This window comes from Rhinolophus sinicus, linkage group LG04, assembly GCF_036562045.2.
Source record: "Rhinolophus sinicus isolate RSC01 linkage group LG04, ASM3656204v1, whole genome shotgun sequence".
Classification (NCBI taxonomy): Eukaryota; Metazoa; Chordata; class Mammalia; order Chiroptera; family Rhinolophidae; genus Rhinolophus; species Rhinolophus sinicus.
In genome coordinates this window covers 157,927,677-157,950,552 of record NC_133754.1, presented here as the reverse complement: position 1 = coordinate 157,950,552, position 22,876 = coordinate 157,927,677, and the positions used below count along the sequence as shown (strand labels likewise).

Here is a 22,876-nt window from a genome sequence, read left to right as displayed (position 1 = left end):
TTTGTTATTAGTGTACAGAAACAGATTTCTGTATATTTTGTGTCCTGCAACTTTACCGAATTCATTTATTCTAATAGCGTCTTGTGGAGTCTTTAGTTTTCTATATATAACACCATGTCACCTGCAAATAATGAGTTTGCTTTTCCTTTCCAATGTGGATGGCTTTTCTTTTTCTTGCCTAATTGTTTTAGCTAGGACTTCCAGCACTATGTTAAAAAATACTTAAAATGGCATAAAAAGCAAAGTGGCCCCAAGAAAGAGGTTTGAAATTAAATGTTGAGCACTCACTGAGTTCCTGGGACCAACTCCCCCTCCTTCCCATGAAGCCCCACGTGGGTAATGTAGGCTTTAGCAGCGATCCCATTACTACTGCTGTGTAACAAGCCGCCTCAAAATTTAAGAGCCTTCAACAGTGATCATTCTCTTTCAGGGTTTCTGTGCATCGGGAATTTGGGAAAGGCTCTACTTGGTAATTCTGATCCAAGGTGTCTGATGCACTTAGTGGCTGGAGCTGGAATAGCAGGAGGCTGGCTTACTAGGGACTAGGCCTCTCTCTCTGCTTGTAGTTTCAGGGTATCGCGATGTGGGCTGGTTTGGGCTTCCTCAGAGCATGGCAGCTTCAGGGTGGTAGAGCTTTTAATGTGGTGGCTCAAGGACTACCAACTTGGGTGTTCCAACAGACGAGCTGTGAGCAGCATTGCCTTTTATGACCTAGCCTGGGAAGTCACATAGCTTTACTTTTGTCCTATTATCCAGTCACCTCTTGATCTGAGGAATGTCAGACTTTACTGACATTTCACAACCTCATCCACCCTCAAGAAGCCCATATGGTGTGAGAAGCAAAAACCAACCCAGACGACACCACCAAGATAATACCAAAGGTAAGCTGCCCTGCACAGGAGAGCTGTGGGAGCTCAGAGGAGGGACTAAGGGAAGGCTCTGTGCAGGTGGCCTTTGAACTAATTCTTAAACTGGATTTTGACATTTTGAATGGCATTAATATGGCCCAGAAGTAACAAATAGGTGGTGGACAACAGCGATTGCTTGATTGCAGTCTGGGGTGGCTAAAGGGGAGAAATGAGCCAAGACCGGAACTGGGGGCCAGATCAACGAATGCCCAACTACACTTGGAAGGAGGGAAATAGGTGGAAAAGTAATGAGGGTTCCTCTTTCCTCCAGACACAATTACCATAGGAGATGGTGGACTTTCCCTCTTGGCAATGGCAAGACCTACCCATCCCCACCCCACCCCTGTCCCGAGTGTGGTATTACAGGAGTTTACATCAATCTCCAACTTGGAAATAGTATCAGGGAACTATAAGAAGATTTCTGACACACGGCTTTAGTCTCTGAAAGGATAGAAATGTTCTATGATCTACGCTCTGCCATTCATATAATACCTAACCACATGGCCAGAACATAGGAAATGTAATAAGGGCTAGAATGTCATTTTTCACTTTAACTAATTTTGATTCAAATAGCCACATGTGCCTAGTGGCTACAGTCCTGGCCAGCAAGCTGTAGATAAAGGATTTGACAATAGAGATATGAGCAGAGCACTAGGGGAATCCGGAGTAATGGGGCCAGCCACACTCTCATGCCATCCTGACTCAGGTGTAACGCAGAGGAGTCAAGTTCTCACTGTAGACCCCAGAGACCCCCCCCACTGAAATCTATCCGAGACCCTGAAGTAAGGGACAATGACAAACACGAGCCATCTGGGTGAAAATGTCTTTAGGCTGGTGAGGAGAATTCACAGAGCTCTATCTAGGTGGGCAACATGGGGTTCACTTTAGCCCTGGAACTCCCTTTTCAAATGGAAACTCCCATGGAATCCTATTATAGACTCGGAGCATTTTAGTTCAAGACGGGTGGATGCCCAAGGGCTGTGCCTCTTCAGCCCTAGAAATGATGGAAGTAAATTCCTCCTCCCTTCAAACCTCACTCCAAACTGCAGCGTATCTTGAGGTAAATAATGAAGCTTCACGTTTATTGTTTGAAACAGAAATTTATTCTCAGAATAATGCACAGAAGCACAGGTCGAGGCTACTGCTGGGAGGCTTCCCTCCCTTCCTCCGCCACCTCCGCCCCTCCTCTCTGAATGCCAGGGAGAGCACAGATGAAGGAAGAAACATGCAATCACAATGATCAACTCTAAAGACAAAGGTTTGGTCCAAAAGAACTCAACATAATTAATCCAATTTTGTGAAGAGCTTCACCGAGGAAGATTAAGATACTGCAGACGTAGTGTTTCCACAGGGTGGCTCTTCAGTGCACCAGGGGGGCCTGCTTGAGGGAGATGAGCACAGAGCGCATGCGGGAGACGTCTTTGGCCTGCTTGCTGGACTTGGGGTTAAAGTCACAGAGCCGGGCCACCCGTTCCCACTCAGTGCCTGGGGACGATTCGTCAATGTCATTTACAAAGGCTTCTTCTGCTGCCCTGGAAGCAACAACAAAATATGTTGGTTTAATGCAGAACCTCCGGTGAGCTACCTGGTGGCTGCCTTGTTACAGAAGTGACTGTGTCTTCATGCCTGGCATTCTGGTGTTCCAAAGGATCACAGCCTCTGGCCGTGGTCAGCTCTCCTAGGCACGGGTGCCCGGACTGCCGTGTAAAATGGTGGAATACAGGTGTTTGGTTCAGGCTCTCGCTCTGGTCCATCTCTGCTGATACAGAGCATTAAACAAGCAAGTCCTCAGCCCGCTACACTGTCTTCATTACTAAGAGCAAAGCAGCAGGCTGGTCAAGAACTTGAACAGTAGTTTATGTTGGGCTGTACTAAGTTTCAAGTAAATTTAGAGACTTCTAAAAAGCCCACAGGTCATTGCACAATAGCCTCTGGATTTATTCGTAAGGCTGGAGAGAAACAGGGCAGATCCAAAGAAATTCAAGACAAGCTCCCATGCTAGCAAGCACTAGAGACTAAAGCCATTCTGGAAGGGGTTTGTTGGGACATTCTCCAGTTCAGCCATTTTCCCTCCAGCCAGGTGCCTTGGGCCACCCGGCACACTGTGGCAGCGGTGGGCACCCAATGGCTGGAGAGCCAGTCAGTGGTAGGTGCTTTGTGGTGGGACGCTGCTCCAACATTCTCTCAGTCAAGGTCGGCCCACCCACAGTTGAGAAGCAGCTGGTGGGAGCTACAGCCCAAAAGGACAGTGGTAAAAAGGGGGAAGACGCACTATGTTCATCTACTCCGACAAGCACCACGGGCAAAGCAAAAGCGATGGAGATGGCTGGTCTGTGGGGACAGGGTGGCACTCACAGGGATGGCCGTGGCAAACACCGCTGAAGCCAGAGCCACTACAACACTGCGACTGCATGGCACACACAGTTAGGGGCAGTGAGAAAGATTTACTTAACTGTTCTAGGCTGTAGCAAGGATGGTTTATGTTTGTGCTTAAAGGTGAAAAGAAAAACAAGGAGAGAAACTTTAGGTCAGATATAGAAAATGAGAATGAGCTCAATGCAGATGGCCTGTAAGCTAGACATGCCCTTGCCGCTCTGTTTACGCTTGGGGACGTGCAGCTGGCTTTGCTGGGCCACCCTGCTGCCCAGCAAACCCAGACTCGACCTTTGCAGTCTCCATTTCTACTCCAGAGAGAATGTGCAAAAATCAAATCCAACACCACCTGTAAGTCCAGCATTTCACAAGTCTCATTGCAAATACATCTGGGGGCCCAGGAAACCCAGTTCTGTCTTCTAATGGGATGAACAGCTCAGTCACAAGCCCTCAGCCTGTGGTCCACCCTCCCCACAAATTCCTCTTTCTCCATTCCACCCTCATCTCTCTTTAATCAAAAGCTAGTCCTAATGTTGATGGAGCAAACTGAACTGTTTCCAAGTCCTCAGCAATACTGCTGTGATAACAGGAATCTTAAAGAAAACTTCTTTTAAATAAGCTTTTCCAGAGAAGATGCAGTGTTCTTTCGGGGGGAAGCCCAAGTGGCCCGTACCAGATAGCTTTCGCTATCTCAGCTTCAAAGCTGGGGCCTCTCTGCAAGGGTGAGGAGACAGGGCATCAGAAGCGGGCCACTAAAGAACGACATGCGAGACCACAGAGACACAGTTAGAGGCCCCCACTGGGGACAACCACCCTGTTCTGGACTCTTCTGCCCAAGGGAGACAACCAACTCTATGTTCTTTGAAGGAACCAAGTGTGGAAAACGCTGCCCCCACTGGCTCCCCAACCTGGGACGTCCACCCTCCTTCCTACCTGGGATAGGGAAGCAGCAGTGCTCAGACCCCACCCCACTCCCCAAACCTTCCCAGACAAGATCACAAATGACCCACATTCTGAAAGGAAGTCAGCTTCCTTCCCTCCAAAACCCCAATACGAAAAATGGCCGAGTTGCAGGGAATCATGATTCTGCAAGACAATCAATGGATCGTACCCCCAGCTAATCAAGTCTTAGGCAGCCCCCACAGTGCCAATTTGCAATCATTTAAAAAGCAAAGCAACTTGTGACATAAAAGGAACATTAACTCTAAATGAAAAGTAGAAAGAAAACAAGAAAAGGAATTAGTTTTGCAACATACACATAACCAATCACGTCAGCGAAGGGTTGTTTGTAGAAAGCTTCATCTGCCACCCTAGACAGCAAGAGATCCAAAAGGCAGGCAAGCAGGCAGGAAAAAAGAGAGAACATTGAGAAGCAGAAACATCTCAAATCCACAATAGAGGCGCAGCTGTGCTCCGGGGAGCTGTTCCCAAGGCTCCATCCTAACCCAGCAAGGCTTCCAGCACTGGAGACCAGTAGGCAAGGCTTCCCACTGGCCTTCCCCAGGGGGGTTCACCCCGGGCCACAACAAGCATTTCCTAAGCACCCACTTACGAGCTAAGCCCTTTTATAGCCATTGTGTTGGTTCAGTCTTAACCCCAACAAGCTCGGACACTGAGCGTTCTCAGCACTTCACAGATGAGGGGAGAGGCTGAGATGAAGCATCTCGCTCAGCAGCCAGTGCCAACAGGGGCCGCAGAACTCACAACCAAGCTGCCTGCCTCTTCTCACTGCACAGTAATACTTCCTCCGGCTGGGGAGTGCCCAGGACGCCATGCCAGCTTCCTGCCAGCCTCAGTCACTATCACCGGACCTCAGAGCTGCCACACACCAGATGCATTAGGTCCCAAAGCCAGTTTTATCTTGGATTATCTAACTACTGCTTCCCACACTGGCTGAGTGGGATCAATTTTCAGTATCCTAGGAACACATATGGTCATTTCCAAATTCCCACCTTAGAAAAAAGGCAGCCGGAGGCAAGTGGTCTGGTGGCAAGAACTACAGACAAGAGTTCTGGCTCTGGCACTGTGTACCCTGAAGTACGGCTGTCCGCTCAGTCCATGCCAGACTTCACTGCTTTGACAAGGTGCAGCCCAGAAGCCAGAACTTCATCCCTCCTTAACTTGCACAGATCGGAGCAAAATGATAGGGCTCTGGGACAAGAAGGAAAGGGGAGGAGGGCATGCTGAGTGGAATTTACACTGCAGGGGACAAGCTGGCTAGACTCTGAGGCCCCAGGCTGCCTACCTTGTCCATGGTGGGCGGGCAGGGCAGGGAACCAACCTCGCCTCCCTCAAGGAGTCTTACCCTGTCCTTTGCCAGATTAGTTCGAGGCACAGGAGTGGGAGGGCCTTTTTTTAAAGGACAATCATGCCTGGTTATTAACCTAAGATCACGTATTTATTTGAAAGGAAATTCTAGTAATTTTAATTTCAGTTTATTTTTAAACTCACACATACCCTTCCTTCTTTACCATTTTGGTTTCTACATAGGTGTTTTGTGGAAATTTAAAGAAAGCAAAAACAGCCTGATTGTAACTCAAAGTGAGTCAGCAGGAAAACAGCTGTTTGTGGGCCGAATGAGTGGGAGGGAAAGGAAAAGCAGGCCAGCTTGTAAACCCATAATCCTTTTAGTTGACACAAAGGACTAAACCTAATCAATTTCAGTGTGTACTTGCTTCTACAGAAAATAAAGGTTTAATGACTCCTGTCAAGGCTAAGACAACAAAAGCTTGAATGTTAGGCTTTTGCTCCTTTGCAGCTTAGCCCCAAGACTAAAGAGCTTGTCTGTGACAGCTCGGCCGCTTACAGAACCAGGACAAAGGGAAGAAACACACACAGTCAACACAGGCGGCCCCTCCAACCTGTTTGTTCTTCACCCACCAGACAGAGTGGCCTTCGGGCAAGGGAGGAAGGGCTCAGGGAAGCCTACTGGCAGGGAAGAGAAGGGGAAATGCCTTCCGGCCTGACCACAGGGCGCTCAGGAGGCCAACACACAAACAGCCCAGAGCTGTCATGGAAAAAATGTTTGCCTTCACTGGGAATCTGGCGTTCCCAAACTTTTACAAGCCTTGAAAGAGGTAAAAGGGGAGCTGTTTCTGTTATGGATTGGAAAGGGACATATTCCGAGTGGTTCTCGATGATTAAACTCACCTGACTTGCTCCTAAGAAAAGAGAATTCTTTCCCACAGGCTGTCACTTAATAATTCATGACACCTGTGCAGAGACGTTTAGGCCACTACTTGGGGTAAAAGAAGGGAAATGCAGCCTGAAGACTGACGCCAGACTAGAGATGCCTCGAGAGCGACATCTACTGACTGTGGTCCGCCCACCGCACAGCAGAGCCTGGCACAGATGTGCTCTGCCAGCTGCAGCTGAGAGCATCTGGAAGGCAGGAAGCCTGATGACACTCATAAAAACAGGCAGGCCCTTGCTTTCCGAGTCTCCTCTTTCGAACTTCTCTGCCTTTCTGCCTTATCTTTGTGGTCCCCCTCAAACACCACCTGCTACAGGAGTCACCCAGGGAGAATGACATCGCTTGAAATGAACACCCTCATTTTCTTTTCTCAAAATATTCACTATTTACCTGTGGACAGACAATGAGAAAGATAAGTCACTTTACACATAAAAATGGGACTTACTCCTTTAGTCCCGCGGGACTCTAATGTTTGAGTCAAACATGGATGGGCAGGGGGAGCCATCAACAATGTCAAAATCCCTGGAGAAGTCACCCAAAGTGGCTTCTACCTCCGCCCACAAGAATCATTGGCAGAAAATGTAAATAAAAACCATCCCTCTGTCTTGGAACTCCAGTGACAGTGGCTAGTGTGCCACTAGCTTTACACATTCAGGGTCAGACAAGGTTTCTACAACACAAGTGACCTGGTCTCTAAACAGCTCAAATTCTCAATTAAGTGGTAAATTTAAGTCTCTTCCCCTCTCTGAAACCTGAGGTTTATCTATGAAACCACCCAACCCAACATTCCATAATTCTACATAAAGAAAGGTACGAAGCCCTTAAATCAATGCCTGGGGAGACTAAACCTTTAAGACTCAGCTCCTAAAAATGGTGTAATTACTCTCTTCAAGGACAACTGATTCTGTATACAGACAGAAGGGATACAGTTTAGCAAAACTCTAATGGGAAGCCTGTTCCCAACATAATCATTTTTTAAGTCTAAGTATCTGAATGTCAACTTAAGCCTCAGGGACCCGTAAGAGGGAGGGTCAGCCCAGTTTTACCAAGTACTTCAAAGTGGACTGACTCATGGGCTGAGGCAACTCGCTAGGGGAAATGGCCTCACGCGGTGCTTGCACGAAGCACCCATTCATCTTTCTGGAGAGATGTGAACTTGCATCTGGGGGAAACCATCTTGAGGGAGGACAGGATAAAGGAGCCTGGACCTGCCAGCACTTCAAACTGACCACAAGCTCAGCAGAAGCCCGGAAGCTAATCCTACCCTCAGTATGTCAGGGCCCAAGCCTGAGAGCAGTCCCCACCGTACTTAGCACAGAACTTCAAAGGGAACCCAACAAACACGAGAATGCGTCCTCCACAGAAGGCGGCCAGGACAGACGCTCAAGCCTGGCATGAGGGGCGGCCACAGGAGACAGGGAGCTGCAGACTGCTGTACAAACAGCCATCTGTTCTGTCACAGGTGCCCCACAGGGCACGGGCGGGCTGGCAAAGCAGTCAGCTCCCTCTTTTCTGGCAGATTTCCAGCTAATATTGCTGACAGAGACAAGGGCACTTAAGCCCATTTCCACCCCGGAGAACAGGAACCGAAGTCTCTTTACTCTGAAAACCAAAACTATCCCAAGACCAGTCTGGCCTGTCTTTACACTGAAGGGAGTAAAGTCTGAGTCCAGCAGGCAAAGCAAGCCCACTGACTTACACCAAGGCGGGCAGCATTGCCTCCGCCTCTCTTTCTGAGCTTCTTCCAAGTGAACTCAAAACATGGAGCATTAAAGCCCACAGCCTCTGATCAGTGGTGATGGGAGAATGTTTTCTCCCACAACTACTTAACCTTCAGTGAGTGAATAAATTCTGAAAAGAGCATTTTATAAGTCAACTCGGGATTTTCTTAGACATAGATAAGTACCAGAGAACCCTTAATTCTGAAATCACTGTGTTGGACGACCATCCTTGGCTACCTAATTACAAAGCACATTTCCCTGCCAAAGGACCTCTCCAGGCAGCTTTCAGAAGGCAGGGATGTATTTAGGGGACGCAACATGACCAAATCTATAATCAGTCCCTCCCAGAGGAGACCCTGGTATAGTCATGAAAGCAGCCTTTCATTTCAGGGTTCCACTTATACGTGTGGACTTGATCCATGAAGTAACTTTTCCTTTTGCTGTCTCATACAATTACAGGTGGTGCCTATTAACCAAACTCTTAGTTGAAGAGCTAAACGCACTATAACTGGAATGGCTGTAAGACTGAATTATGCTCACAAGACTCAAAAGACTTGCAATGCTTATGTTTTAAGCACTTTTTCAAAAACCCTCAAAGACATTTCATACTAAACGAGTCAGCAGCTGAGAAACTACACTGGCCGTTGGAAGTGGATTTGATTCAATCTCGGAAAACAAGCTGTGCTAGAAGCACCATGGACTGACCTGTTGTTTGCTTTTGTTTTCTGTAGCTGCTCGTCCTGCCGCGCATACCATTCTTCCAGCTCCTTTATTGCTTTTTCTTTCCACTCTGCTTCTTGCTTCCGAGAATTGGCATCTGTGAAGAAAAGTAAAAGAAATATAAATGAAACCAACACAAATTCAAGTTCATTTCATCAGTCTCTTTTGGTCGTATCATGTTTATGCTGTGTGCAGGTTTGTGTGCTGGAGAGAGAATAGTTGGGACAGAAGATAAAATTCTGTTTTCCATTTGTACAACCAGCTCTTGATCTTAGTGATTCTACTCAAGGAGTTTGACCACGTCTTATCCCAGTCCACTGACACCTTAGTGGATCACTATTTTGGGGTGTTTATTTTGTGGGGAGGGAGTGGAAATACTAACTTTTAATATAAAAAAAAGCCTTTGGAGGCACCAACTGGGGAAAAGGCAATTATGGATGATTCTTTAATAATGCTACCAATATTAGTTCAGGGTGGACTATTCATAGTCTTTTCACAAAATCTTCTCACAAACTATTCCACAACCCAGGTGGAGAATGGTTTTGTAAAACACACTCTCTTAACTAAATATGGGAGAAGCACTTCTATGAAGCAGGGAGCTATTAGGAATACCAGTGGCAGAGAGGATTCAGCAACCAGGGATGGCAGAATAGAGATGTTTGAGTTGAGGGGACCACAAAATATCTATTCCTGCTTAGATACAGAGCGAGTGTGCGGCAGAGCTGGATAAAATGAAAAGAGAAACTCCAATGGAGAGAATTGCAGGGCGTGGGGGATCACTATTAACAGTTACCCCAAGGTTCTAGAAGTTACAGGGAGAAAATGCACACCTAGCAGGAAGTTTCTCAGGACTAAATATGGGTTTTCCTAAGACATTTAGCCAGAGACATGTCAGTAGATAGTGCGAGAGAAATATAGGTCAGAGCTACTGCTGCAACTGACACTTGAAGCTACCCTGATACTTCACTTGAAACATGTTCTTGGGACATTCTCTCTGGCAGGTGTTTTGTAGATGTCTCATTTAATGTTTACAATCCCAAGAAGGTAAACTCGTATCATATTCAGCAGTGAGAAAAACTACAGCTCAGAAAATATGCGAAGACTTCGTAAAGGTTACAGTAAGTGGCAAAGCCAAGATTCAAACCGAGGTCCAACTCTGAAGCTCATGTTCTTACTTCATGCTGCTGTCTCAGGGGCGAAAGGGAAGCAAGCCTAGAAATAACTAGAAATAACCACAAGATGTGACTAGAAGGTGGTCACCACTGATCCTGACCACAGTTTAGACAGTGCAGCCAGAGCCTGTAGTTAGTAGTGTCCTGGGGGGGGGGGGGGGGGAGCAGTGGTGGTGGAAAAGAACCACTTGGAAGAAGCAATTAAGCATTTTGGGGCGTTTTTAGGGCCTTTGCAAGAAATGTCTTATAAGAACAACCTGCAGGAAGCAGTCTGTAACTACTAGAAATAGCATTAGCATCCAGAAGCTCCCCCACAGTTCCAGATTATAAAAGAACTTTTTACCGTTATCTGTTATCTAACTTATCAGAAGGTGACCTATCGCTCACTAGAATTATTTTACTCAGACTCTCCATTGATGACAAGTATACAGAGTGTACTTCTGATGTGTGTCTGTCCATGACATTAAGTGTATGTGGAATAAGAGATACCATGGGCTGATGGTGACATGTGGACAATTAAAAAATACCAAAGTTAAAATGCAAGGTCTCCTTTTCAACAGTGGTGAAATTACTTCCAAAAAATTATTTTTGATTGAAGAGTATTTTCTTTCTGTGTAGGCTGATAATTTTTTAAATGTTATTATATAGTAGGAACAAAATATCTCTCAAAATTTTATTTAAATAAAAATTGTATCCACCTGCACAAATTGTAGACACTGCATAAAACAGTCTTCTTTATACTGACTTCTTGCTTTTACAGATTTATGAAGTGACACTGGCAATAAGAATTTAGACCTCTTAAATGCTTAGCTTGATGATACAAAGATCCAAACTGTAATATAATCTCTGTGCATCTGGGAGGGAAAAGTGGGAGGGAAGGATATAGAGTCCCCTCAGACAGCAGGGCACACTGACAGCTATCTTCTCCTCTGGCCATCCGCATTACTGTTCACAGAAAATTATCTGAGAACAGCCAGTAGCTAAGCTGAAAACCACTGGCACTGGTTCTCTATTCTTAGCATCTTGTGCTTTCTCATAGTTCTTGCAAGGAAAAAAAGGTAAACATGAAGAAACACCTAGTTCATGGACAAATTTAATCTGATACAATCAGAACACAAGTGTCCAATGTGATAATTGAAAAGGAAACCACAATTTTTCCAAACACCGAAGTGTACTCTCTCCATGGAGAAGACAACTTTGCTAAACTTTGGGGAAAGATCAAGTTGAGTTCTGTAACATGAAAAATATTCCAGTAGTACTAATACCAGCCAAATCTTGCCTCTAAGCCTATTACGAAGAGCTATACAAAGAACAAGCAAGGACTGAAGCTGCCAGCATCATGAAGACCTATTTCATCTTTCTAAAGCTGCACTATCCACGATAGGAGCTACTAGCCACATGCGGTTATTTATTAAAATTAAATGAAATCTGAAAATTAGTTTCTCAGTCATACTCGACACATTTCAAGTGTTTAATAACTACACGTGACTGGTGGCTACCATACCGGAAAGCACAGATACAGCATATTTCCATCATCATTGACACAACTACTGGTTAGTGCTGTAAAGGTTCAAACAAGTGTGCCCTATGCTCTGAAAGCCACATAGGCTGGGCTGGAGAGACAACAGATTTTACACTAATTGGCTGTGTTATCCGGGTCATGTCCCTTCCTATTTCTAGGTGTCAGTTACCCCTTCTGAAAAATAGGAGTCATGTTTTCACTAGTTCAGTGGTTCCCAAGAAGGACTAATAATGCTGACATTGTGGTTACATAGCAGAACATCGAATTTCTAAGTGTACAATATTTAGGCACGAAGTATGTGATATCTGTATCTTAAAAGGAGATCAGAAAAAAATTGTGTGTATAGTCATAATACACATGTGTGTGTATAAAACATACACATACATGCCTCATTTATATAAAGATAAACCAATACGTCAAAATGTTAATTACTGATTCTAGAGGGTACACATGTTCATTTTACTCTTTCTATTATTCTGTTTGAAATTTTAATAAAAAGTTGAGAAAAGAATACTCGTGGATATCATCCCCACATTCTGCCATACCTCTCCAACTTGCATGTACAGATATCAAGTCTCTCCTGATTGACTGAACAACAGCTGACACCAAAGGCCAGGCTGGCGGCAGGCACTGGTCAAGGGCTCAGCCTGCCCGGCAAGATGGGATACACTAAATGCATGTGGCTAAAAGGATGGGTGCGGACTCTGAAGCAGGGCAGACTGAAGCTGAAATTCTGACTCTCATACTTCTTAGCTGTGTGATTCAAAAACTTAGTGTACCTATGCTTCTCACTCTTCTCATCCATAAAAATGTAAAAACTTACCTTCCAAGGATAGTAGGGTAAGCAAACCAACTGTACGTGTTTCCTAACATACCTCACATTTTCCCCTTAAGTGTTACCTTAAATTCAGCCTTCAAATGATAATGGACTATTAAGTCTCTGACATGGATATAACACCTTCAAGTTTCCAAAGCATTCTCAAAAATACCACCTCTGAAAACCCTTGGGGTTGGTAACATTGATCTTATTCCACAGGTGAAGACACCGACTCTGCAAGGTTTGGGTAAGCAAGAGCCCACAGTTGGTAAGAGTTAACGCTGGGCATTACACCCAGTCTTTCCCCCCAAGTCCACGGCTCCTTTCCACACCCCGCCTCACTCTTCCTGAGGATGCACATGGTGGCTCTCTGGGCTGCCCGAGTCCTTACATAACTGCCTGTGATTAAGCATCTCCATGTGGGGAGCCTTGTGACCTTCAGGCCGAGGAGGAGATCTTCCCAAAGACTAGACAAGGACACTATGGCTAATTCAAGTTAAAAAGGGATAAAAGTAGAGTCAAGATCAATTATTCCACTGAAAACAGACACCCACAGACAGAAAGGGATTCCTTACCAAGGGCTTCCAAGCGTTCCGTTTGCTCTTCTCTCCACTTACGGATACTTTCAGGCTCTGATTGCAATCGATCCACTTGTGAAATAGCTGCATAACTGTCTGTTGGACCATTACTCTCCTTAAAACAAAACACAATTGTCCTCTATCAGTACCCACAACTCCTTCCTGAAAGGCACTTCCAATTAGAACCCCTGGTTATGTACAGCACTGACAGCTGTAAAATGTTAAAGGTACCTCAGCATTAACACAACCCTACATGCTGCAAGGGCGCTTTCAGTATTACTGCACTTAATCTTCACAACCCAGGAGGAGGCAGCATAGTTGTTACCCTATCTGTTAATAAATGGGACATGAGCGCAAGATAAGGAAAGTCGGGGAGGTGAGTAGTGGACTTACTAGGAAACAGTGTTATCAGTTTTCTGTCTCACTCTAAAGGCCAAATTCTAAACCAGGGACTGGAAACTACAGTCCAGGCCGGCCGCCTGTTTTTATAAAATTAAATTTTACCACAGCACAGCTATGCCCATTCCTTTATGTACTGTCTATGGATACTTTCGTGTTGTAGCAAGAGAGTAGTATGACAGAGAACGTATGACCCACAAAGCTTAATATGTTTACTATCTGCCCCTTTACAGAAAAGGTTAATTCACCTTTGGTTTAAACCAATTAGACTAATCTCACCCTTCTTGCCAGTTAACTGGTTGAGGGATGGGCAGAAACCCAGGCATAAGCGAGGCACCAGGCTAGTCCCGCAGGCCACAGTGACTACTTGGTTGGTCCAGAGGGAAATGCAGTAGGTGGGTGGGAGAAGAGGAGAAACCTCTGTCTTGTTCTAGATAACAAGACATGCACATGTGAGGCCTGGAAGTGCTGCAGCCATTTCACCACGATGAAAAAAGCCTGAGTATGAAACTGCACACTCGGCAGGCAGAGCCAGAGTCCTAGAAGAACTGAGTCAGAGTTTGGTCTGAGGACACCTAACCTAGCTCAAGGCTCTTTCAATTATATAAACTCGTAAGTTCTCTATGTTTAAGCCAATGCAAGCAGGGGTAGCAAATTGAGGAAGTTTAGAGGTACAGACGAAAATAATGGTATTCATTACAAATACCAGCCCCCCGAACCCCCCAATACAATCTAAAAGGTTCAAATGCTAGCCCCACCACATACTGCCTTTGTTACCTGTCTACTGATTTAACCTGTGTGCCTGTTATTCATCTATGAAACAGGAATAACAACACAGGTCCCTCAGGTTGTTGAGAATTAAATAAGATAAAGTATAAATAGTGCTTGACATGGTGGGTGACAGTGTTTAAATTCACCATCATCATCATCATCATCATCACCACCATGAAGGGTGATTTCTTGAGAATAAAGATGGTAACACCAGGCCCAGATCAATAACACTGTAAAAGAATGCTCTACCAGTGTCACTTCCCTTCAAATCCTTCTACTTTGGCAGGTAACATACCAGCTAATAATACATCCAAAATGTCAAGGGAGTAGGGTCCTTTCCAGGTCAGTCAATTCAAATCACAGGAAAGGAAAACTCTCGCCCACTATCATTCAATATAATCATAATACTCTGTACCTGGTAGTACTCGCCATTCATCACTCCTTCAACAGCATCTGTAAGACATAAGATTGCAGTCTGTCAATCATAGCTGGTCAAATGCTGGGCCAAAGGGTTACAGAGTGTAATGTAGTATTGTATGTTGTAGGTACTCTAAGTTACTCCAGGCCATCCCGGTACTAGATATAACAATAAACAACTTTGTAGTTAATGAAACCAAGATGTGCTTATACAAAATGACTTCACCAAAATGTGGATAAATATGCCCCAAGCCCAAAAGCTTCTGAGATTCTGTTTTCTGGCTTAGAGGTAACACATCAAACAACTCCTCTGGTCTTGGTTCCTAACTGATTACAGGCATACCTCGTTTTATTGCGCTTCACAAATGTTATGTTTTTTCTCTCGTTTGTTTGTTTTTTAACAAATTGAAGGCAAGACCCTCCACCAGCAAAAAGATTACTCCCTTTAATGCTATACTCCCTTTATTGTGGTGGTCTGGAGCAAAACCCACAGTATCTCTGAGGTATGCCTATAAATCCAATTTCAAATGCCCATTTCCCAAGTCAACCCTAACATTTTATCCATTCTTTTGGTTCTCTTGCTTTTTCCAATTACCATCCTCTTGACTTGGGGAGTATTGAAAATTTTATACATCATTTCCCCAGTGTGTCTCCCTGATACCAAAACCTTGGTTTTTAAAAACTGTAAATGGAGACAGAAGAAAATGTCATGTAATTTCATCACTCAGCCCATTGGTTTCTATCCTGTTAGTTAAATGCATATTCATCTATAGTATTAAACTCTCAACTTTATTAATATGAAGACATCTACTACTTATCCCTTCCAACATGCCAGACACAGTGTTAAACGCTTTATATACATTAAGTTCTAATCCTCACAACAAACCTATAAATATCAGCACTTTGCAAATGACCAGCCTTAGAATACACGGAGGGTTCCTGGAAGTTAATAAGGTGTTCTTGAAGGGGCAGATAATGATGACAATATTTTCTCTCAAATTTATTTTTATGTTAAAGATATATAAGAAAAATATTAAATGCACGTATTGAGATAAGCAGCTTTTAAATAGTGGTGCAATACCTGAGCAAGCCAGGAAGTCACATCTGATAATCATCTGATAATTTGACACAAATACAAACTGCAGGATCTACGCATTTACCAACCCACCTCAGCTTTGATCTACGTTTCAATTGCTGGCTATGTATCTTGATAATTTCAACACATTTCTTATCCTTTCTTAACTTAATTTCCCTAATTTTACTCCTATGCTTTACTTATGATAGTACAAACATGAGTTTCTCTAATTTTGGTCACTGACATTTTCTTACTTTAAATTACCTACACAAGTAATTTTTAAAGTACTCTATAAAGTTTTAGAAATGCAAAGTTTACCAAAAAACTAATAAAAGTACTTGGGGCAGGCATATTCAATTGCTCCTCAGTAATAAATTCCTTGATGGAGAACTGCGGGGTCACAGGATACATATTTTAAAGACTTCTAAACCAACCACTTGCCTCCCTTTGGCCTACCATTTATATGACTACTATCAGTACACGAGTGTCCCATTTCTCAGACCTAAAGACTGAGTTTTACCATTTTTAAAAATGTTTGCTAATTTGATAGCAGGACAAAAACCTTAAGGTGGCTTTGTTATGCCAATCTTGTTTTCTGTGAGGTAATCACTTACCTGACATTTCATTTCCTTTACTGAATTGTCTCAGTTTTGCCCATTTTCTGCTATCTTTTGATCTCTAAGTATTCTCTCTGTATTATTTGTTCTCTTGTACTGCAAATACTTCCCCATTGACTTTTTATATGATTTATGACACTTAACACCTAGAAGTACTTAACTTGTATGTGGTCACTATCAATTTATCCTTTATGATTTTTATATCTGCTTTTATGCTGAAGGCCTTTCCTATCGAGATATTCACTTTTCTTCTGGTACTTAAAAAAAAGTTTCTCTTTAATCTACCTAAAATTTATTTTTGTGTAAGACAGAAGAGTGAGATTAATTTTAAATCCTAGCGCCTACAATGGCTAGTCTGGCCAGGCCGACATTCTGGTTAATATATTACAGAAAACACACCAACTATCCAGTGCCTATACTCCAGCCCAGGGCCATTCCCAATAGGAGAGACTTTGATCACTACTCCATCACGAAACTAGAAGCAATTCTCATCCCGTATCTCCTCTAAGTCACATGCTACCTGTCCTTTAGGTCAGAAGACTCAGCCACACCCCCTGGCAAATGCTTGAACTCTTCTAGTAACCGGACCACTGTACTGACACTCAACTGGCCCAAGTCAAAGGATCGGCTGTTGCTACAGAAACATGCAGACAGGACATCTAAGGCGCCTTGATTTATTAGGACAACTAAGCTAAGGAACTTGATGCTCCAGAAGGAAACTGGCTAGGGCATTTCAGGACAGAAACAAGGGGCAGAATCCGTTTCCAGAGATAAGACTCCCAAACACACCTTCAACCTCCCATGTTCCCCCACCACTGAAAGTCAAGCAGACCTGGGTCTGAATTCCAGCGGAGCCGTGTATTAGCTTGCTACCTTAGGATCACTGCTTAACTTCCACGATCAGTTCTCATCTGAAACAGGATGACACCACCACCCAGCCTGCAGACTTACTTACTGCATGGATCTGAAAGTATGGAGAGAACCTGGCATACAGGAAACAGACAGTACTACTGAAGACCATGCATGACATTTCCTTCAACTTCTCTCCACTACTGCTACCAAGAAAATGACTCTTCCCGGAAAGCTTGCCTTTAATTCACACACTTCTCTTCCTCTTTCTCTCCCAAGAAAGGACTCGTCAGGAACATAAGAAACAGTGCCTCACTGCCAGTCTCTTGACCGCTCCTTAATCGCCTCTATTCTCCTCCCTCCTCAGCCCTCGTGATTGAGCTTTTTAACAGCTCTAGAACCAGGTTGCCTCTTTCCTGACCACTTGTTCTCCAATCCCCCAAGCCACTTCACGCAGCTGCTTACCTCCCACATCTAAACTTATGACTCCACCTCTCCTGACAACTGAGGGAGGCAACCAGGGCTCAGGTCTAACTCCTCTGGTTTTTGCCTGCCTCCATCCTCCCTGGGCATTTCCCCCAAGGCTGAGGGAGTTTAGATTATGTTCCTCTCTCCTCAATCTCTGTTAGAGCCTCCTGCTTATAAATCTTTGTAAAGTAACACATCCTATACAGAACTCCCTCCTAAAATTTGTCTCAACACATTCCCCCGCCCCACAAAAACCTATAGGTCTCGTAATACCTTTCTCTCCCTACTCCCAAGAAATAATAATAGCTAGTTACTGTATGTGTAGTAATCATAATACCAGGTTCTGTATGTAAGCACTTTACAGGTGCTCTCTAATGTAATCCTAGCAACCCTACGTGGTGTATAGTTGCACCTTTATCAGAAGAAAAAACTGAGGCAGGGCAGTGGCGCTGGTGGCGGTTATATATGTTGCCTGAGACCACAAAGTTAAACTCACATTAAAGCAGCCTAGGACAGCACAGAATTTTGAGAGGAAGGGAGGGAAGGAGAGGTAAGGAGGGAGAGGAGAGACAGAGGGAGAAAGACACGGAGAGGGAGAGACCAACTAGTTCTCTAATCTCCAAAGGAAGTGCTGACCACTGCACTATTTTTTTCCTTCTGACCACTGCACTATTACCAACCCCGACTACACTATCAGAGATTTGGCTTTTAATCACTAAACGCTTACTTCACTAAGAAAGTCCTTCCTAGGAACGAAGTCAGCAATCATCCCTTCCTTCCCTTTGCTGAAAGCCTGATGCACACGGGACCCATGTGTCCAACACTATTCTCTCCCTTTCACCGCTCCAAAGCGACAATCACCAAGATTTGCTGCTTCTGCATAGGACCCTTGGATCTGACATTTTTGCCCATTCCTTTGTGAGTATCTACTATGTGCCAGACAGCCTGCTAAGTACTCAGGCTACAGCAGTGAGCAAGGTATCCTCTGTCCTTGAATCAGGACAGTCTTCTAACTATGGGTCCCGATTCTCCCAACTCTGTCCTACCCAGGGCAGCCACAATTGCCTTTCAGAAATGACAGTCTCTTACCCCACTACAAGACAGACATAAAAACTGTCCAAGGGCGGGGAAACAGGGCTCAGCTATTGCTCTTTTTCTTAAGCAAGTCGTTTCTCTGCAGGACTCAATTTTCTATTAAATGAGGGAGGTAAACTAAGGACCTAAAAAGTACATTTTATGATTCTTAGGCAAACGTTAAAGACCAGCCAAGAACAACAAAAACCCCTTATCACATAAAGCCAACTTCATCTCCCAGCCACAGCCCAGTTCAGTCCAACCTGCTTGCTATAAATTGCATTTTCAGGTATATTACACGTTCACATGTAATTTTCAGGTTTATTACATGTTCTTACTGGGGGGCTGATTTGCTTAAGAGGCAGCATGGTATAGTATAAAAACTCAGAGACTGCAAACTAGCAGTCACTACGTCCCAATACCCTAACAAAGGTACTGCTTGGCTTGGCATAGTAATTTGCGATTTCTGAGTCTGAATGCTTTTCTGAAGAGCACTACTCTAGTGCACCAAAGCCTCATCTCACAGTATGTTGCTCTCATTTATGTTACCCACCTAGCCCCTGAAGGTTTGAGTTTAGGACAGTACAAACATTCCCATCTGCCCCACCAGTTCCCTATTCTTCTTAATTACAACTTTTAAAGTAAATGCAAAGCCACATCACATTTCTTCTAGCTAATTTACTACTTCCCTGTACTATTGAAAAGATCTCTTCCACTCGTTTTTCCCTCTCACCTCCACAATTCTAAACATCACAGGCAGATAAGGCATTTAAAGGTCAAACCGGCATTCTACTGCCTTTTTTGCTTTTTGCTTGAGTTTGGCTGGGAAAAGGCCATAGTACCTTCTCTCTATGCCTCTTGGAAGATCGGTCCAAGCTAATCTAGGTTCTGCTTAGGCAACACTGCCTACCAAAGGTGTTCCCATAGGATGTAGTTTCGGGAATCCTAGCCAGTAACAATATGTTCAACAAATGGTAAAACTTATCCCTCTTGGGCCGGAGTTTCTTTCTCGAGAGCCAGACCATCCTCCTGGAGTTCCTTATTCACTCCTCCTTCCCTCCCCATAACCCAACATTCTGTATCCCTTAAGTACTTAAATTATTGCATTGCCATTTTTGTTTGTATATCTCAAAAACGGTACTATTTTTTTTCTGCCCTCATTGCCTAATCACTGGTCCTGTGATGGGCTCAGACTTGCCTGTATGCCTGGCCAAACTGCGCCAATGCGGCTGAGCTTCGGAGGCGAGGCTCATGAAATACCAAGCGCTCAATGAAAAGTTCCGGAATTGAATGGACTTCTTCGGGCTCCTTAGCCTATCACCCTATTTCTTTGCTTTCTCGCTCCATCCGCGCCCAGGAGCGCTCGAGCACACAGAACCAAGAAGGCGTCCCGAGCCTAGGTTTCTGCATGACTGGGCTGGGGTCTCGTTTCCTCTCTGCACTCCTCAACCTCACGTTCAGCAAGAAGAAGAGTTACACAGAGCTCTCAGACCCATTCTGGGCTGAGTTTCCAGACAAGTCCTCCCACCCCAAACGAGCCCGCATTCTCACCGGGACCCCCCGGCGGCTCGCCGTGCGGCTGGGGCCCAGGAGCGCCGCCGTCCAGGATGGCGAAGGCCTCGTCGTTCTCGATGCCCGCAATCTCGCTCTCCTGCTGTGCCAAGAAGGCCGCAGCCGGGTCTTCCTCGCCCGCGCCAGCCACCCCGTTCCCCAGCGCGGGGCCTCCGGGAGCGCCGGTGGGGGCGCCGAACGGATCTAGCTCAGCCATGACCGGCAGTTCAACGGTAAGTACACCGATGCTGAGAGACAAGCTAACCAACCCACCGACACCCCGCCAGGCAGCAGCAGCTGTGGTGGCGTCTCCGCTCAGCGGGCAAGCGAAAGGAGGAAGAAGGAGGAAGCGGAAACCCTGCCCCTATATCCGGTCGATCTAGGCGGTATTGGAGAGCCGAACACGTAACAACCAATCAGAGAACAGCAGTAGTCACGAGCTACCCAATCAGCAGGAGGAGGGGCGGGACCCCGAGGAAAACTCGTGACTCGGACAGTGCCGAGGGCGAGGGCGTTGAGCCTAGTGGGTCAGAGCTAAGTGTAAGTGGCGCTCGGTTTAAAGCAGCTTTTCTCGCCTGGGCTTTGGGACTGTATCGACCCGGGATGGCAGTGCTGAACCCGGAGATTAGAGGTAAAGTTAAGGCGGCGATGATTGGTCGATTACACAAGAGGCAAGCTACTTAGGCTTTCTGAACCTCGGTTTCCTCACTTGTAAAATGGGAACGAGAATCCTGCACTGCCTCCCTCCCAGGACTGTTGGGAAGACTGAATCCTCGCACGGCTTTATACTTTTAAAAAATTATTAAAAAATTTTGTATTTCTTAAGTCCTTCGTCTAGCCTGGATTTTCTCCTGTAGAGCAGCCTGACTTAAATGTGATTGATTCAAATAATTCAAATCCACTATGATTTTTCTCCCCCATAGTATTTTTATAAAAAGGTGAATATATGTCCTTTTACAAAGTCCTTTTGCAGCTAGTACGTCTTTTCAGAGCTAGACAGAAGTTTCTAGAACTGGAAAATTCCAAAGGGAACACCTAGTTCATAAGGAAACCGAGGCCCTGTATGGAAAAGGATCAGTCACAGGGAGTCAGTGGTCAAGAGGAAACCAAAACATGCTCAGAAACATTCTCAGGGACAGACCTATAATAGAAATTCCAGGGGATTCAGATAATCGTGTTATCTAGACTTTAAAATAGCTATGACTAATGAGTTCAAGGAATTAAAAGGAAATGAGAATTTCAACAGTTTAAAAATTTGAGAACTAAAATTCACAGGAGCTGATTTTAAAAATTCAATGGATAGATTTTAATAGTGGATTAGACATAGCTGAAAAGAGAATTAGTGAACAAGAAGGTTGAGCAGAAAAATATCCGGGCTGAAACACAGAATCAAAAGGATGAAAAAACAGAAAAGAGCATAACAAATATATGGAATATGAAGAACAGGTTTTAAAAACATGAATTTTAGCTAGAAGGAGAAGAGAGAGGGAATGGAGAAATATTAGAAAAGAGCTAAGAATGTCTCAAAATTGATTACGTAAATCAAGCTAGAGATTCAAGAATCACCATAAACTCCAAGCAAAATAAAAATACCCTTCCTGAAAGAATTTTTTAAAATCTACGTGCCTCTTGGACACTCTTAAATTGACATCTATAGTGCCTGGTATTAGACTAATCAGCGGGATCACTTCTTAAATTATATCAATGTCTAACCACTATGCCTCACCTGAAGTTTTAGTATATGTGCTGCCGAAGCTAGCACTCCTGAAATTAATATAAAATAATATTGAATGTCAAAATAAGTGTAAAAGTAAATAAATTGAAATTAAATTTTTTCATAATAATAAGTAGCAAGGGATGTAATATCTAATATATTGTAAATATTGATCCTTCCAAATGAAATTGTTGCATTGTTCTTTTAAATATATCCAATGGCTTCTAAAGACATTAGTGGTTTGATATCATCTATTAAAAAATACATGACAAAGCTTTTCATTAACATTAAGAAATTTGGGATTCTTACTTTTGTTCCATGAACATATATTAACATTCCAACACTTGCTCCTAAATTCTATCCTATTAGAATTTTGTGCTTCAAACACTTTTATTGATTAACTTACCATACTGCTTTGTAACAAAATTTTGTAACATAAATATAATTGACTTTTAAAACACATCCCATGACCATAGGCTCTGAATGTTAAAATTTTGTTTTGGATTGACATCATAATTATTAATAGTGTAAGCTATAAAATATACCAGAAATTTTCATAAGTAATTATTAAATAGAAAAAGTAAAATTTTATTAGAAATTCCTATCTTAAAGAGGTAGGTGGGCTTGTATTATCTATTGCTGTGTAATAAATTATCTTAGAACTTAGTACCTTAAAATAAGAAATATTCATTATTTCACACAGTTTCTGAAGGTCAGGAATCTGGGAGGGCTCAACTGGGTGGTCCTCAATGTGGTTTTGATGTGCATTTCACGGATGGCTAATGATATTGACCATCTTTTCATGTTCTTTTGGCCATGTGTGTCTCTTGTTTGAAGAAATGTCTATTCAAATCCTTTGGCTGTCTTTTAATTGGGATTTTTGCCTTTTATTTTTGAGTTGTAAGATATATTCCAATACAAGTCCCTTGTCAGATAT

At 43.9% G+C, this 22,876-nt stretch overlaps 1 protein-coding gene across 7 annotated transcripts; it reads right to left on the bottom strand.

Annotated features, from left to right (window-relative positions):
- Positions 1 to 1,988: 1,988 nt before the first annotated feature.
- On the bottom strand, positions 1,989 to 20,579 carry CLTA (clathrin light chain A). Of its 7 annotated transcripts, none has more exons than XM_019729105.2 (7): positions 20,226 to 20,578; positions 14,590 to 14,627; positions 13,002 to 13,119; positions 8,901 to 9,012; positions 4,538 to 4,591; positions 3,362 to 3,397; positions 1,989 to 2,440 (listed from the first exon to the last, which is right to left on the bottom strand). In XM_019729105.2, exons 1-7 carry the CDS (start codon positions 20,440 to 20,442, stop codon positions 2,269 to 2,271), a joined length of 747 nt encoding a protein of 248 aa, XP_019584664.1. In that variant the 5' UTR covers positions 20,443 to 20,578; the 3' UTR covers positions 1,989 to 2,268. The 7 variants fall into 7 exon arrangements, with proteins under 7 accessions (XP_019584664.1, XP_019584665.1, XP_019584666.1 ...); XM_074330716.1 differs by lacking the exon at positions 1,989 to 2,440 and adding an exon at positions 2,475 to 2,664 and having other exon boundaries at positions 20,226 to 20,579; XM_019729106.2 differs by lacking the exon at positions 3,362 to 3,397.
- Between the last annotated feature and the right edge of the window lie 2,297 nt (positions 20,580 to 22,876).